At 40.8% G+C, this 17,994-nt stretch overlaps 1 protein-coding gene across 8 annotated transcripts; it reads right to left on the bottom strand.

Moving 5' to 3' along the window:
* Positions 1–1,522: 1,522 nt before the first annotated feature.
* Positions 1,523–7,457, bottom strand: LOC127312869 (uncharacterized). Of its 8 annotated transcripts, none has more exons than XM_051343414.2 (6): positions 7,323–7,457; positions 5,444–5,532; positions 3,392–3,463; positions 2,883–2,994; positions 2,618–2,659; positions 1,523–2,077 (listed from the first exon to the last, which is right to left on the bottom strand). In XM_051343414.2, exons 1-6 carry the CDS (start codon positions 7,342–7,344, stop codon positions 1,878–1,880), a joined length of 537 nt encoding a protein of 178 aa, XP_051199374.2. In that variant the 5' UTR covers positions 7,345–7,457; the 3' UTR covers positions 1,523–1,877. The 8 variants fall into 8 exon arrangements, 1 of the variants encoding a protein (XP_051199374.2); XR_011749231.1 differs by lacking the exon at positions 7,323–7,457 and adding an exon at positions 3,869–3,945 and having other exon boundaries at positions 1,527–2,077; positions 2,618–2,706; positions 5,444–5,816; XR_011749230.1 differs by lacking the exon at positions 7,323–7,457 and adding an exon at positions 3,869–3,945 and having other exon boundaries at positions 1,533–2,077; positions 2,618–2,706; positions 2,883–3,039; positions 5,444–5,816.
* Between the last annotated feature and the right edge of the window lie 10,537 nt (positions 7,458–17,994).

Genomic DNA, 17,994 nt, shown 5'->3' with positions numbered 1-17,994 from the left:
CCTCGCCCAGCCGGGTCCTCTACCGCGGCAGAGAATTCGGCGTTTTCTCTGCCGCGGCAGGCTGCCACGGCAGGAATTCCGGCAGTTTGTCTGCCGCGGCAGGCAGCTACAACAGGAACTCCTGCCGCACCTCGCGCTCGGCCCGCCGCCGCATGCCCTGCCCCTGCCACAGCTGCTGCTGCCGCCGCCCCGCCGGCCTCCTTGAGTGGGGCCTCCGACCTTCGGCCTACGCTCGTCTCCTCCCAATCTTGTCGCGAGGGGGAGGATGTCGGCGCTGATTTCCTTAAGGAGGTAGGAGGTGAAGTCGGCCTTCTTGACGTGGTTGAAGCACTCGTCGCGGGGCACGTAGAACTGCTGAAGCGCGGGCCTTATCTCAATAGCCGTTCAGTATTACGATTGTTTGATATATGTACTTATCTGCAACAATATATTTTATTTTGTTTCCAACTAATAAGTCACTTGGCGCAACCGTCAATACTTAAGCCAAAAGTTTTGTTTTCCATGGTTCTGCGGTTGCTATAATTTTGAGGAAAGAAAGTGAAATAAAAAATGAAAATGGGTTATACACAATCAAATAAGTTGTGTTTCTTTTTCTATACATGTTCTATATGACCAAATTAAAAGACTAACTCATTAATCTTGGTCAAAATATAAAAAGGTAGTCTCAACATTTCAAAAAAAAACTAAGAAAACACATGATGTTGTTTGAAAACCCTAAAAATAAATCAACATAAATAATAAAGGCCGTACCAATGCACGCACATTCAACTGAAGCAAAGACTTTAAAAATAAAACTAAGACTTAAATATTTTATCAAGACCAAAGAGTCGGGATACTATCCACATGCTATCGTCTAAAACTTTACACACACTTTACTGTGGTTGAAATAAGCTAATTGCTAAGAGTCTACATGTTTTGTCTCTTATCTGAAAATTAAAAGGAATAAACACGTCACACAATTGTCTGTAGACGGTGTACCAGTCACTGACCTTCCCCTTTCTTCTCCAGTGGTCTCGTCTTGTCCCCCACCCAATTCTCCAATGTGTTGCGGCTATGCCCGCCAATTTCTCTCCCCGGCCACCATGGATTGACTCCACCGGTCCCAATCCCTCATTCTACCGTGTCTCGACCACGCGACCCAATCATCTCTCCTTAGTCCTCTGCCCATCTTGATTGTCATTGGTGGCGCCTGACACTCGCTGCGTGCCTCTACGCCGCATAGGCGCCTGCCGCTCTAGGAAGCTGCAGTGCCAAGACAAGCCGCGCCCTCGCTGCAGATTTGCTAGGATCTAACCAAGAACTAATTGGTGGAGCGGGAGGAGAGGAGGACGGATGTGTGTGTGTTCTCTAAATTAAATATATTAAAGTCAAATTTTTAAGAATTTGCTCAATCCCCACCGGTCTACTCCTTATCACACATAGTATGTTTCCAAACCAGTTTTCAAAAATAGAAAAAACTATACTGAAATATACTAACAATGGCAAAACGAAATAAGAAGTCACGTGCACAGCCCAGGAAACAGGTACATGTCACTCTATTTGTATATTCTAGTCTAATCCTGAATTTAATTTGACTGGAAATTCTCAATATTTGAATGCCTCATAACAACAAAATATAGTGCACAGAGAAACAACCTTGTTAATCGTAAGGGCGAAAAAATGTAGTTTAGCTCTCCACTCTAAAGATGTAATAACTGAATGGAGTAGCAAATACTGCTCAAACTAAGAACGTTCAGCATTGGCTTGTTCTAACTGCATAAATGAGCCCTGTCACTTCATATAGTTTCGGCTGAGTTCTGCTGGGAGCGTCCAAAACGTCACAGGTAAACCATGACCATTTTCACTACACTATGAACATTGTCTTGAGTAATCTGCTCTCATCTACCGACGGCCTCCCGCTTTTCTTGCACCTGAAACCTGCTCCTCGTCAGATTTAACATCTCCATACTGCCAAAGCCGCAGACTTTCCTTCTTTCCTTCCTCTTGGAACTGTCTTTTTTTATTCTGGAGACCTGCCTTCCTCTCTTTGGTGTCCCATCTCTAATATCTTGCTTCTTCAATGCCCAGCATGCCCTTCCTGCACATACAAAATAAGCATATGAGGAATGAAGATAAAGTCTCCTATTCCTAAATACATAAACATGCATGTAACATAGCCTATATGAATGAACCTTACAACGTAATACTCCATCTCATTATGGTTTTAAAATAATGCGATAAAGGTACTCATGGCAGCTATTCAGGGAAAAAAAACTAACGAGATGGAGTAACATTCAGGTCAGATTTGTTGCATTTAGAATGGGAGCTATCCACTTTGGTCAGTAATATTCGACCATGAATGAGTCAAGATGTCTAGAATTAAATAAATAGCAGTACAGAACATGTACCCGAAAACCACATGTTCTGCATGATTATACTTGACAAATCTCACAAAGAAGATGGACCTTGGCACAAGACAACAATTTCACAATGTTGGCTCTTGCGAAAACCAGTAGGACCTCAAAGATGAACATGTAAATTACCTTTGGTGGGTACTAATTAGCAAGCTGCTGCAACTGCCATACATACTGCAGGTAAATACACCAAGGAGAGGTAAATAAATGTAACTGCATAGTACCTTTTCTTTCGAGGTGTTTTCTCAACCAATGCTCTGCCAAATCTGAAACACCAACAGTAGGCAAATCTTGAGGCAAATCGTGAGGAAATCTGATACAGAAGCAGTAGACAAATCTTGAGGCAAACTGTGAGAAAATCTGAAACAACAGTAGGCAAATCTTGAGGAAAACTCCTTGAGAAAATCTTGAGGAAAACCCCTTCACGTTTGGGAAATCTGAGCAGCAGCAGGCAAATCTTGAGGAGCCGGGAGAAAGAAATAAAAATACCAGGAAAATATATGGGAGCTCGCGGATCTGACGCCCGCAAAATCGTGGACGGAGAAGATCCTCCGCCGTGAGGAGGCCCGGGTCGCTGGCAGCCGTCGTTGTCCTCCGCTCTCTGACCCAAAATATTTCAGCATTACTGGGGTCAATGTATATCTATCTGAATACAAAGAAACACATATAAGTAATATATCTAAATAATTGGGAAGCCTGTAAGAACATGACTAAGCTCACTAATTTGAAACAGTTCAGCATTGTAAACACGCTAATGATATGCAATCCCTGTAACCTAGGTTGGTCATGTCCCTGAAGCTATTCTTGAGGTGATGGTAAATGACAATCTAAATGCATTTAACATGGAATAAAAACCCCATTAACTAAAAAAACAATACACATACAGTCCACATATATCAGAGAATGCTTAACCCTTCGATCTAACGGTCATAGGTAATCATGTAAATGAAGGGAAAGCAGTGTAAGAATATTAACTGGAAAATACAAAGGGCATTTACCTGGGGATTGCGGTGCCTTTGGAGTGAGGTGTTGAATGACCAATATAGGGTCGTAGTGAAGGTAAGGATAATCTGTGATATCCATAATATGCCACAGTCAAATCATACCAAATATCCCTACATAGATATTTCTAGATTAGATAACTCATGCGACCAAATTAACCTGCAAACTAAAAGAACAACATATCTAAATTCAAAACGTTGAAAGGACAATAATGGGAAAAATATAAACATGAATCATCAGCAAATAATTCATTCACCAAATACCCTGTGCAGAAAATTAACCCGCATATCAACCCCCACCAAGCATTGTTGATGCCACAACTTTCATTAAAAAAAATTCACGAGCCCATACTTATATTCGAACAGACCACAACCCTAACGCCAGGTGAAATCTTCTAGCGAGTCAATGCTTTATGACACAACAAGAGTACAAATCTAGAATATGGAGAAGAGAGGTAGAGGAACAACAACTACCTGAACAACGGAGAGGATGACAGCAAGGATTATTGCTTGGATACATCAATATCTAGTTCAGTTTAGAGGAGTATCACCTATTGCCAAAAAAACAAACATCAACAAATCATCCCTACAATCTTCTCAATTTTCGATGGGGAATAAATCACCGAAGGAGATATCTCCAGACTCATGTGCCACCGAAACTACTTAGTCCATTAGCGTCCTAAAAAACTGAACAACTTCGATGGGGAATAAATCACCAATTGTCATTTTAGTCTATGAACTATCTCTATATATAAATAGTAAATCTACCTGGTGTTTGATAATGTGTTTCTAGGAAGTTTTAGCCATAAAAGCCATATCTAGTGACATAAAAAAACTACCGGCCATAATGCCGACCAATATTTAATTCCATAGGATACATTAGTAAAAGCTAAAACTTGATGTCTTTATAATGACTCGAGTCGATGGAGGAAAAGCCAATCGGGAGAGTTTTCCTTTCTCTAGCGTAGAACACCGGAAGAAATATGGAAAACCGCCTCCCGCCCATATGTGGGACCAGCAGTGCAGAGGTGGCCTGCCATTCACCATGACGCCAGCGCCACCAAGGAACAACCACTATTTTGAACATAAAAAGAGATAACTTAATAATCACTAAAAAGGCAAATACTGAAAATGGTGAGTTTATTACTAACACACGGTGTTCTATTTCTAGGGAGAAAAGCTATATAAATTAGTAGAAAAACAATAGTTTGTCATACTATCATCAAAAGAAGTACATCCACCTCTGCAATTTCAAGCAGATAGTAGTGGTAAAATTATTTTTCAGCAACCCCACATCCCCTTTTGATCCCAAATTAAACTATATGTAGCAGTTCTGAGTGGCTACCACACTAAACATCACGAACTATTTCACAGACACAATTATGTAGAATAAAAATAAGCATACATGTGTACAAATGAGCCGGGCAGGTTTTATTTTTAGGAAGAACCAAAATGCATAGAAATAGTAGACGAGAAACTGATCAGAATCTTTCATATTAACGACTCAATTCTACCAAAAAAATGAAAGTCTTTTTGAGGTGTCATTTCTATCTGGAAGACTGTAAAGCAATCAATCAACAACACAAGAGGCAATGGATATGCACATCGGCTGGAACAACATTCAAACAAGCTTAAACCACAACATTCCATGATTACATGTACCATTCTTCTATATGATTTAGCATTCTCTTTAACTAATACCAAAGATCACAAAACCATTCTCTGCAAATAGACCACAGTGCAAAATAGGGCACAGTTCAGGAATTATAAAGACATCACAGCCCAGCAGCAATGAACTTCCCATTGTATGCATACGTACCAGGATGTAGGACACACCTAGCAATAGTTTAATTTATAAGGAATATGATCACTTGTGATCATGTATAATGAAGATTTTAAAAAAATTGCAGCACAAAACAAATGAGGGATAAATATTAGTGAAATAGTAAAGCCACCATAATAAAAACATGTTGGCTGTATTTCAATACATTACTAACTGAACCAATCCCAAACTCATCATAGTATTCTCCAGAGGGATATTTTACCTACCTTGATGGAGAGCTTGGTCTGGAGCATGAAGGAGGCAATGGATCGGGCCTGAGATGGCCTCACCAAAACTACCTCGACATACGGCAGTGCTGCAGCAAACTATCTACCTGCGTGAAACGAATAAAAAAAGTCAAGGAGCATACAAAATTGAATAGAAAAATAGAGAAGGATATCATATTAACACAATTCGCCAATGCATCAAGGCAGCCATGCCACGAGCATTATGCTACAAATAGAAAGAGAACGGGTGAATTCGCCGATGCATCATGGCCACCATACAACGAGCTTCATTCACCGATTACTATATAAATGCAGTTGACAATTCACTCACCGACAAACACTCTAGCTAGACATGAAACCAGGTTCTGAAAATGACATCAGTGAAACTACTGAAACTACTGACTTCAGTGAACATGATATCTTGGAAAAAATGCAATTAGAAAACAGGGAGACAAGCACCTAATAATAAGATCCAATACACACGCTGAAATAAAAATAGAAACTCACAGAATGGAGAACTCCATTATTTTTTAGTAATTAAAAGGGTTACCATAAATGCAAAGGTTTGATACACTCCAAACCTTACCAAGATCCAAAAATGGCAGAGATTAAGCGGAAAATGCTGAAAATTGTAAAATAAAAAGATATGAGCTGAACAATACTACGAAAGGAAAATACTACAAAAGGAAAATAATCCCTCTTGCAACGTCCAAATAATCCCTCTGAACATGTACATAAAACATCTAGGATATGAACTGATTGGCTTAAATTTTCATTAGAACGGATTGATTCTATCTAGGATTATTTTGCAGCAAAAGTTCCAGTTTACCATATTTCACTGGTCAAAGTAATTAATGGGCAAGAGGATACCGATCAGCTAAAACACCACTTTGTTCAGTTGCTCTGCAAGATTTTCACCCTGCTTTGTTCACCTAATATTGCGTGCAAAATACCACTAATGAATAACCAGAGTGTGAGCTGTGCGCCTGTGCATTTATTCCTACATGTAGGAACGCTATTTTGATATTCAACGAAACAGTGAACACAAGATACATTGGCACAAAATCAGAGAAGTTGATACCAAATGGTACAAAAAAACCCTCCAAAGCAAACAAGAAAATCGAGAAACATTGGCAGCCAGGGCCAAATGAACAAAATGTTCTCCCCTCCCAAATAGCACACAAAACTCAACCCAAAGTCCTGAAGCGAAACTCTTCAAGCCGAGATCTGGCAAGAAATCCAAAGCAAAACATTCTAGAGGCTCCACGAATAGCATATCAGTTTAGTAAATGCAGTGGTAGCTCCTTTTGGTTCATTTGCTATATAGCCTATAATCTTAATTTCGATGAAAAGCTAACCAACACAGGTGAAGAATATATGGTTACATTATGTTTGGGAAAATAAATGTAAGTACAGTTGTACAATTCTAGCAGCATGAGAAAGAGTTGCATTGTATCTACTTCATAATATAATATCAACATCAATCTCTCAACAGTATACAAGTTTGGTACTCTTGTTTAGGAACTAAAACATCTGCACAATATTTGTAAGAATATATGTCTCATCCCTGTAAATCAGCACAAGGTATCTGCTATAGGGAAAACAATTTCACTAAACCAAAATGAGAAAAGATATCATATAAAAGTGAGCACCGAGGACTGGTCAAACTCAAAATAGGATGTACGTCGTGGAAGTACATTAAGAAGGCTAGGCTATCCTCTTTTTTTTGCGGCATCTGTTATCCACGAGCGGTAATAGACAGTACCAAACGGATCCTTTATTCAATTTGAGTCTCTAGAGAGCGAAATCACATTGCTCCTATTTTTTTAAAATAGTAAAACAGTGCTAAAGAGCCGGTACTCAGAATCTGGGTGCTCACCTAGGATTGGGAGAAGATCCATGGCATCCTCTCAAAGTTTCGGGCTATTCATCTATCCCAGTAACATCTGAACTGATCCCAAAGCTCCAAGCATCATCAAATAGGTTACGTCCCATGCTACAAAGTTGCAGGTTAAAGGGAGAAAGAACCGGTTAGAAAGAAGATTCACATTGCTTGACAATATAATATGCATGTTAAGTAGAATATTGTTAGTGATATTGCTATAAATGCACTTATAAATTATTAGCCAGAGTATAAATTTAAGTAAGAGATCACCCAGAATACATGGGAGTAACATTATCCGGCCTGTTTTAACGAATATACAACATATTTGAGAATTTTAAAATTATGGATATTCAGCTACACAATTAACAACAAGAATATCATGCGAGGTCTCCATACCCAATAGTGTTTGCAAGACATATTTAGCTGCAACTATTGATACTGTTGCAGAAGCTCACCTTCTTGTGGAATTGTCAAGGGTCAACTTTTCATCTATGTGATCCCCCGTAACTCATCAATGCACCAAGACCACCTAAATACCCTTCATATTGCATAATGCAGCTTGCAATTTCCATGGATGATAAAACAAGGGTAAAACATTAAATGATAAACCGCAAGGAGGTTTCTTTAAAACCCTCTTGAGGGCCATAAACTGTCCCACTGACAAAAGCAACCATTGAGAGGAGGAGGAAGGCTGCAACCTTCAAGCTGATGAAAAAGAGCATGTCGTCGACATGCTAACCAGCGACTCAAAAATTACTGGTGCCTTGTTGTTGGCGAGCGATGAGAGGCTTGGTTGGGAGGTAAAACAGTTTGCTATGGTTAAGGTACCGTCACAGCAAAGTAACTAACTCTCTTGCTATATTGATTTGAGAAATAGGTGCAATTTGTAGATGGAGGTGGGGAAACCTGCAAGGGAAAGAGTGTTCATTTATCCACTCTTTCTGTAACAACCCAAAAATTTCAAAACAAGCAAAATGAATTTCCCTAGTTCCAAATTTTGGAACCAACAAAAACTTTTATTAAAATAAGATTGATACCTATAGATCTTGTTTAAATCTTGTGTTTTGCCATGATGAGTGTTATTATGCTTATGTGCTAAACCGTAAAACCCTAAAGTGATCAAGTGAAGATCACCAACCAAATAAAATAAAAGAGAAAGAAATCAAATAAGAGAAACCTTAAACCCTAATCTTCTCCAAAAATCATTTGGATCCTTTTTGAGAAACCCAAAATAAAATAAAAGACATATGGGGGCATATAGCCCTAATAGGTAAATCTTGAACCCTACCTTTATATTTTTTATGCTAAATGGTGGGGAACCTTTGTGAACCCCACTAAACCCTAAACCTCACCCCTCTCTTCACCACCCTAGTGAAATTATAATAAAAGGAAAATAAATAAGATAGAGGCATATGTGCCTATGGCAATATTTATAAAACTTTACCCTAAGACTTTCTACTTTGCTTAGAGGTTTGGAAAACCTTCATACACCTTACCTAGTACCTATCAAACCAAATCCAAGTGGTTTCCAAAGAAAATAAAAAGAAACTAAAAATGCCATAGAGGCATATGAGAGAAAGGTGCAAATTTGTGAATTTGAGAAGTTTGACCCTAGGACTTGTTGTGAATGGTTGGATCACTTCCATATACCCTTCCAACACTCAACAACATCAAATGGGCCAAGAACACTCAAATCAAAAATCAAATGCAACATATGCATGGAAGCATATGTGGCACATAGCCATTTCACCAAAACTTTGACCTATGGCTTTAAACCTTGACCAAATGATGGGAAACCATCTCTCAACCTAATATAACACTAAATTGACCCTAACCCATGCCCAAGTAAAGCAAGGTGAACCTTTTACAAAAATAATAAAATTTAACACATCACCTCTTATGTGTTATGGCCAATTTTGCAAATCTTTGATCAAGACCTTTTGAAATGGATTCAATGGTTTGAAAATGTTTCTAAACTAATAAGAATCACATTAGAGTCAACAAAAGTCAACTCAAATGGGGAGAAATCAAATAGGGAGAAAATCCCCAAAATTCACTCACATACACTTAGCCCATTTTGCAAATCTTCAACCAAGGCCACCAATGCTTGATCTCTTGTTGGTAAAACTCTTATATATGATAAACAAACACAATTGCATCAAAGAAACCAAAATCAAATCAAAGCAAAATTCAAAACTATCACACATATGATAGTGGTCATATGTCACATTTATATTTTCTTCCCCACTTTGCACCCCTGGTTTTGACCTTTCTTCAACCAAACTTGGTCAACTCTGACCATGTCATCCAAGACCATGTCAAGGTCACCAACTTCCATGTTGACCACCATATCTCATGTTGACTAGGTTGACCAGAATAGAGGAGGCAAGTGATGACATTGAAATAAAGAGAAGATCATCTCACTTTGGCCATTTTGCAATTCTTTTCCAAAATGAACACCACCACCACCATTCCATCTATATGAATATATGATTAAGACCCACCAAAGGAATTTCAAAATTTTGAAAACTTTTCTCTTTCGGCCATTTTTACAAACACCTTGCAGGCAGTGTATAAATTTGAAGCCCATACTGATTTTGGCTTGGACTTGGTCCAACTCTGGCCCTCCTCAGATGCTCTGGCACCTCCCCTCACCTTTCAACACCAGTGCCACCACTTGCCTGCCCTGGCATTGGACTCTCTTTGACCAGAACACCACCATGCCGAGCTCTTGTCACCCACCATGCCATCCCTTCCTCATCTCACATCCATCTCCCCTCACCATGTCAATTGATTTCCCCTGACCCTCCTGAAGCTGACCATGCCTGCCCTGGACCAAGACGACGTCGGCATTGACCGGCCCGAGCCGTGCCCAGACGCGCCCAGAAAACGTCCACGCGTGCCAGGACGCGCACACTGGCAACCCTGGACGCGACAGGACGCCGCTGGCCCCCGTCGTTGCTGACCTCCTCCCGTCCTCTCCCTCTCTCCTACGCACTCACCTGGTCACCTGCTCCCTCCAGGACAACCCCACTGGCCCGCGCAAGCCCTGAAGCCGACGACTTCGTCGCCGACCGCCGCCACTGTTCCGCAGGACGCCGCACTATGCAGACCAAGCCCGTCCCCCTCCCGCTGTTCTGAGACCACCGTGACGACCGCCAGACCATGCTGCACTGCCCTGCCCATTCGCCCGTGACGCTAGACGCCGGTAGCTTCGCCTCCATGCTCGACCTGCCCCGCTCCACCACGGCCACCACGCGCCGCTATAAAAAGAGACCCTCCCCCTCGATTTCTTCACACCGCCAGTCTCCACTCCCTCTTCTCACTCGCCTCGCTCACTCCCCTTGCTCGATTAGCCGCCGACGCCGTCCAATTGCAACGTCGGAGCCGCGGAGGTGCTGAGAGGCTCGCCGCCGATTGCGTCCTCCTCAAGCTCTCCCTCGACCACCGTTCGACTCACCGTCCTCGACAACGTCGAACGCCGCCAACGCCCAGTCTCGCTGGAGCTCAGGTGAGCCGCCCACCTCCGACTAGCGCCGCCAGTAACCCTGCCCCTCGCCATCGACGATGACGACGGTGGACCGTCGATCCCAACTCTAATCCTACGGCCTCCTTTCGCGTACCGCTTCGGCGTTTTAAAACGCCCTGACAGTGGACCCCACTGTCAGGCGGCCCGCTCGCATCGCCAGCGTAGCTGGGCCGGCCCATTTAGTTTCCCGCCCCCGTTTAAATTCAAAATGGTTTAATTCTTTTTCATCTATTTTACCATCTGATGCTAGATTCAAAATTTAATAGATCCAAATCTACTGAGCCAAATTCAACAATTTTCATATATTTGGAAAGCTTATTAAAAGCTCTATCCATGGCCACTGGATTCAAACCCATATCTGTTGCAGAATTAAAGTGGGAAAATAAACAAGACATGGACTTTTCTGATTTAGAATAATTATTAAAAATCAACCCTTTTGAATTTTGAGGTGATTCCACCTCTCATAATTCACTTTTCACAAACTCTAATTGTTTATGTAAAAATATGATATAGGTTCTGTGTATGATCATGGCCTAGTTTAAAGATTGGCCCTATGGCTAGTTCTAGATCATTTAAATTGGGCAAGATAATTTATTAAAATGTATGAGAGCTTCCCTCTCATTTAAATCTTGTCTCAACTAATTCAACATGAGGTAGATACCATGATTAGTTAAAGCTCATACTGAATTAGTTGATGATATTAAATTATTACTATGTGTTATTAAAATGCATGAGGTGCACCACCTCATTTAAAGTATGTTCAAAATTAGAATTCAACTCTAGGAGGTGTAACACCTCATTTAAATCAACTTACCAAGTGGCCTAAAGTAATGTGATGACCCTTATTGTTTGGTCTCATATATGCTCACTTGAGGATATTAATAGGAATTAAATGGCATGAGGTATGGAACCTCATTTAAATCATTTTCTTGAATGATAAGTGTGAAGAGGTTGACTTTGGTCAACCTAGGTCACACATTATGCATAAGAGAAATTAAATCTTAATAAGATAATGAGAGGAAGTTATATCTCTGAATAATTAAAAACACTCAAGATTAGTATGAGAGGAAATTATTTCTCCTAAATAAGAAAAACAACACACTTACCCACTTAATAGTAATGAGTGATACTAATTTACTTGTGTAACTTATAGGAGGTGTTTCACTTCATTTGAATCTTGTCCCAAGTACTTTCATATGAAGTATGAACCCCTGGTCAAATACTCTCACATGAAATACTTGGAGATTTTAAATCATAATAGGCCTTAATAAATGGTATGAGGTATCCCTACCTCATTTAAATCATTTTCTCAAATGATGATGATGAATGGTTGACTTAGGTCAACATAAATTCATGTGTGAAGGTTTGAGAAATTAAATCTTAAAGAAGATTCAATGAGAGGAAATTATTCCTCAAGAACTATATGGAAACTATCATTTACATATAAAATGAGAGGAAATTATTTTTCCTCAAAGCAAGACCACCAATGCACCAAATTGTATTAATTGTGTGAATAGAATAAGTTTGTGTGAATATATGTGATGTTTGGAATAGCCAATGAATTGTTTGGTGATTGTATCCTCGTATTCGTATTTTAGACGCTAGTACCAAGGAGTATCAAGAGGAGGAGGAGATCTACTTCCAAGGAGAAGAAGACCACTTTGATCACCTCAACAACCAAGGCAAGCTAACACTCTTGCAAGGTTCCCTTGTGCAAAGCTCTACTAGAGCAAGGCACCATTACTTTTTACTTTATGAACCTATCCCAAGTTTTTACTTTACAAGTTTTACTTGATTTCATTTATCAAAGTTACTTTTTGATTTATGAATCACTTGGTTGAATTATAGAGTAGTACAAGAGCATCACACTTAGTCTAGCAAAGCTCCAAGATATTTAGCACCCCTCAGGACTAGTTGCTAGTGCTCAATATCAAAAGTGGCTACTCTAGTTGGGAACTTGTGAATTGAAATGATTTTTAAAAACCTTGGAATGATGAGTCATTCTATTGAAAGATTTTGAAGGTGAATATGACTGGTGAATGACATGGTGAACTTTACAAAAACTGATGGTTGGGTTCGGATGCGATACCATTCCAATTTTGCGAGTACCCCCACAATACCTGATATGGGTAGGGCTTAACTAGAAGTTTATGTATCTTAGTATGGGTTCCCTCTAAACAAGCGTCATCGGGGTTATGCCAAGGGCTGCCTCCAAATAAATATGGAATGATGTGATATGACGTGATTATGAGGTGAATGTCCGGCCCAAGCCCTGTGCAGTTCCCAGGCTGACAGTTTGTCTTCACTGGGAGGCCAAGCTCATGGGGAGAGATGCCTATACTAGGGTATGTAAGTGAAAGGTTATGGTTGGTAGTCCGCACACGGAGTGTGGTAAATCAGGGCCAGTTAACCCTGGCGGATTATTGCAAATGTTGTGGCACAAGTGTACGACCTCTGCAGAGTATAGATCTATTCGAATAGCCGCGTCCACGGTTATGGACGGTTGGAAAGGCCATACTGTTCCGTCATCAGACCATTTTCAAAAATGTGACATGTGAAGGGTGACTTGTGATTTGAACTTGAGATGGTAAATTTGATTTGAATCACAGCAGAGTTGTGGGAATGACACTAATGTTCCCACTTGAGTTAGTTGGCAAATGAAGAGGCTTTTACTAAATGTTTGTGAACTAAAATTGGCTTTATGCAAATAAACTTAGAGCTTAGCACCCCCTTACTGTAGTTGATAGTGCTTACATTAGTATTAGTTTGCGAGTACTTTAAAGTACTCACGGCTTTGTCCCTGGCTATTCAAATGGCCAGACTATGAAGAGGAGTACCAGAACCCGGAAGAAGGACATCAGGACGTCTACGACAACTAGGATCACTCCTGACGTCAACAGTTGCCTGTGGAATAGATGGACTACTACTACGCTACTTCGCTTCCGCTATGTGTTTTGTAATTGATCAATAGATCATCTACTATTGTAATGAGACTGGATCATGTGATCCTTTGTTGTAAGACAATTACGATGTTGTAATGAATGATGTTCTGTGATATCAATCTATTATGTCTCGCAAAAACAATATTCCTGGGATTGCGATGAAGGGCATAATAGGCATCTGGACTTAAAAATTCGGGTGTTGACAAGTTGGTATCAGAGCCATTGTTGACCTTAGGAGACCCTAGTTAGAATGGACGTCTGTAAAACCTAGTTTCAAAACCAAAGAAGTGAATATTTGTGAAAAACTTATTCTCACTCTTAACCTTGAATTCTTTTTCAAAATGAGAAATTCATACTCTATTTCTTTGCAAGCCTACATAAAACTTTGCACACCTGACTACTTCTCTAATTTACTCCTCCTCTTTGTTCACAGATGACGTACCAATGGGAATCCTATAAGCTTGGTTCCGGAAGCGACCAAGGGTTTGAAAAGGAGTTGAAGCAACTAGTGAACTATCTAGGACACCCGTATCCCGAGTTCTTCGGAATACCCCTCAAAGCTCAGTTAGGAGAACCACCTCAGTGGGACGTTTCTACTGATCTACGAAGGAAGCTTGATGCCCCGGTATGGGAAACCATATGGTTTTCTGTAACGGGAAACACTTGGAAGGAAGGACTAGACAAAGCTATGCAAGAAGCAATTTCCCGTCTGTGTGGACAAAATGAGGACAAGATCAAGAACACTCGTTTCATCTACTACCCAAGACATGACTCCATGGGAAGACCGATGACCATGCCCCCACCACAACCAAAGATGAACCCCTATGAAGCACCGCAGGACTTCAGGCAGTACAAAACCCGCAGAGATTTGGACAACGCCCTCGCCTCTCGCCAAGCACCTCACCCGTGACGAAGAATCCACCCTGAAGAGTAGTATTACCCCAGCACTTAAGTAGGTGTGAGTTGTATCAGGATCCCCCTTGTATCGTAGAGCGATGAATGGTTCTTCAAACCAACGGTGTGTTAGAATTGTAATATGTGATGCTTGGTATGAATGAAAAAGTGTTGTTGGTTTTTACCCCTGCAACACTACTCAAAATTTCAATTTGTGAAATTTTAAAAATTTAACAAAACCAAACCCTAGAAATTTCCCTCTTATCTTATCAGCTACCTCACTGTTCAGATGGCCCCTCCCACCCGCAGCGCCAATCAAGACGCCATGATGCAGATGTTGCAAACCATGCTGGAAGACAGAGAAGCAGAAAGAGCTGAACGCCAAGCCAACATTGCAGCACTTCAACAGCTTGCAAACAACAACCAAGGCAACCACGATCACCCTGGATCGAAGCTGAAGAACTTTCAGCACACCAACCCACCCGTGTTTAACAAGACTGAAGAGCCCCTAGATGCTGATGACTGGCTCCAGACAATGGAGAACAACCTCGAAGTCGCGGGAGTTGAAGCCGCAGAGAAAGTGTTGTTTGCCACGCACTATTTAGCAGGACCAGCCAGAGCTTGGTGGACCAGCACCCGTGCCATGAATGCAGGACAGATGATGACCTGGGAAGACTTCAAGCTGAAGTTTAGTAAATACCATGTGCCCCAAGGATTGATCAAGAAAATGAGAGACGAGTTCCGGGAACTCAAGCAAGGAAGGATGTCCGTGGTGGAATACCGCGACAGGTTTCTCACTCTGTCAAGGTACGCCCCGGATGAGACCGACACCAATGAGAAGAGAAAGGAAAGATTTCTGAACGGACTGCATGATGAGATGCAAACTGTGTTAGTGAACATTCCGTTTGCCGACCTCGAAGCCCTAGTAGACTCAGCCATCCAAATGGAAGGGAAGCTGCATCAAGCCAACGAGAACCGCAAGAGAAGAATGATGAACCAGAGTGGACCCCACCATAACCAGAAGTATCGCAACAACTCCTCTGGAGGATTCAACCCAAGATACAACAAGCCCCCTGCTCAGACTTATCGCCCCAACTACACCAACAACAACGGAGGACCCCCGAAGCCCGGAGGAAACAACAACAACAACAGCAACAACAACAACAACCACCCCAACAACAACAGCAACAATGGGAACAACAACAACACCAATACTGCCCCAAGGACTGGAAGCAATGCCACCCCTGTCACCCCGAAGGACAAGTCAACTGTGAATTGCTATGAATGTGGAGTTGTGGGTCACTACTCCAATGAGTGCCCTAAGAAGCTTGCCAGGATTGCCGCCAATACCGCAGCACCTGCTCAGCAACAGCGCCGCTTCGCAGGTAGAAGGAACCAGAACAACAACAACGGCCGTCTCTACCACATGACTGCCACTGAAGCTCAGGATGCCCCCCAGACCATGCCAAGTATGTCTTCCTATTAAGAAAATACTCAATCTCTCTTAGGAACCTAACTTTTCTTAAAATCTCGGGACGAGATTTGTTTAAGGGGGAAGGGTTTGTAACAACCCAAAAATTTCAAAACAAGCAAAATGAATTTCCCTAGTTCCAAATTTTGGAACCAACAAAAACTTTTATTAAAATAAGATTGATACCTATAGATCTTGTTTAAATCTTGTGTTTTGCCATGATGAGTGTTATTATGCTTATGTGCTAAACCCTAAAACCCTAAAGTGATCAAGTGAAGATCACCAACCAAATAAAATAAAAGAGAAAGAAATCAAATAAGAGAAACCTTAAACCCTAATCTTCTCCAAAAATCATTTGGATCCTTTTTGAGAAACCCAAAATAAAATAAAAGACATATGGGGGCATATAGCCCTAATAGGTAAATCTTGAACCCTACCTTTATATTTTTTATGCTAAATGGTGGGGAACCTTTGTGAACCCCACTAAACCCTAAACCTCACCCCTCTCTTCACCACCCTAGTGAAATTATAATAAAAGGAAAATAAATAAGATAGAGGCATATGTGCCTATGGCAATATTTATAAAACTTTACCCTAAGACTTTCTACTTTGCTTAGAGGTTTGGAAAACCTTCATACACCTTACCTAGTACCTATCAAACCAAATCCAAGTGGTTTCCAAAGAAAATAAAAAGAAACTAAAAATGCCATAGAGGCATATGAGAGAAAGGTGCAAATTTGTGAATTTGAGAAGTTTGACCCTAGGACTTGTTGTGAATGGTTGGATCACTTCCATATACCCTTCCAACACTCAACAACATCAAATGGGCCAAGAACACTCAAATCAAAAATCAAATGCAACATATGCATGGAAGCATATGTGGCACATAGCCATTTCACCAAAACTTTGACCTATGGCTTTAAACCTTGACCAAATGATGGGAAACCATCTCTCAACCTAATATAACACTAAATTGACCCTAACCCATGCCCAAGTAAAGCAAGGTGAACCTTTTACAAAAATAATAAAATTTAACACATCACCTCTTATGTGTTATGGCCAATTTTGCAAATCTTTGATCAAGACCTTTTGAAATGGATTCAATGGTTTGAAAATGTTTCTAAACTAATAAGAATCACATTAGAGTCAACAAAAGTCAACTCAAATGGGGAGAAATCAAATAGGGAGAAAATCCCCAAAATTCACTCACATACACTTAGCCCATTTTGCAAATCTTCAACCAAGGCCACCAATGCTTGATCTCTTGTTGGTAAAACTCTTATATATGATAAACAAACACAATTGCATCAAAGAAACCAAAATCAAATCAAAGCAAAATTCAAAACTATCACACATATGATAGTGGTCATATGTCACATTTATATTTTCTTCCCCACTTTGCACCCCTGGTTTTGACCTTTCTTCAACCAAACTTGGTCAACTCTGACCATGTCATCCAAGACCATGTCAAGGTCACCAACTTCCATGTTGACCACCATATCTCATGTTGACTAGGTTGACCAGAATAGAGGAGGCAAGTGATGACATTGAAATAAAGAGAAGATCATCTCACTTTGGCCATTTTGCAATTCTTTTCCAAAATGAACACCACCACCACCATTCCATCTCTATGAATATATGATTAAGACCCACCAAAGGAATTTCAAAATTTTGAAAACTTTTCTCTTTCGGCCATTTTTACAAACACCTTGCAGGCAGTGTATAAATTTGAAGCCCATACTGATTTTGGCTTGGACTTGGTCCAACTCTGGCCCTCCTCAGATGCTCTGGCACCTCCCCTCACCTTTCAACACCAGTGCCACCACTTGC

Source organism: Lolium perenne, chromosome 7, assembly GCF_019359855.2.
Source record: "Lolium perenne isolate Kyuss_39 chromosome 7, Kyuss_2.0, whole genome shotgun sequence".
In the NCBI taxonomy this organism is placed as follows: Eukaryota; Viridiplantae; Streptophyta; class Magnoliopsida; order Poales; family Poaceae; genus Lolium; species Lolium perenne.
The sequence above is the reverse complement of the archived record's forward strand: the minus strand, read 5'-3'. Positions and strand labels throughout refer to the sequence as shown.

Coding starts and splice junctions, on each gene's coding strand:
- LOC127312869 (XM_051343414.2), bottom strand. CDS start 7,344: ATGGATCTTCTCCCAATCCTAG. Junction 3,464..5,443: donor AGACCAAGCTCTCCATCAAG/GTAGGTAAAATA, acceptor TGGATATCACAG/ATTATCCTTACCTTCACTAC. Junction 2,660..2,882: donor AGCTCCCATATATTTTCCTG/GTATTTTTATTT, acceptor TTGGTGTTTCAG/ATTTGGCAGAGCATTGGTTG.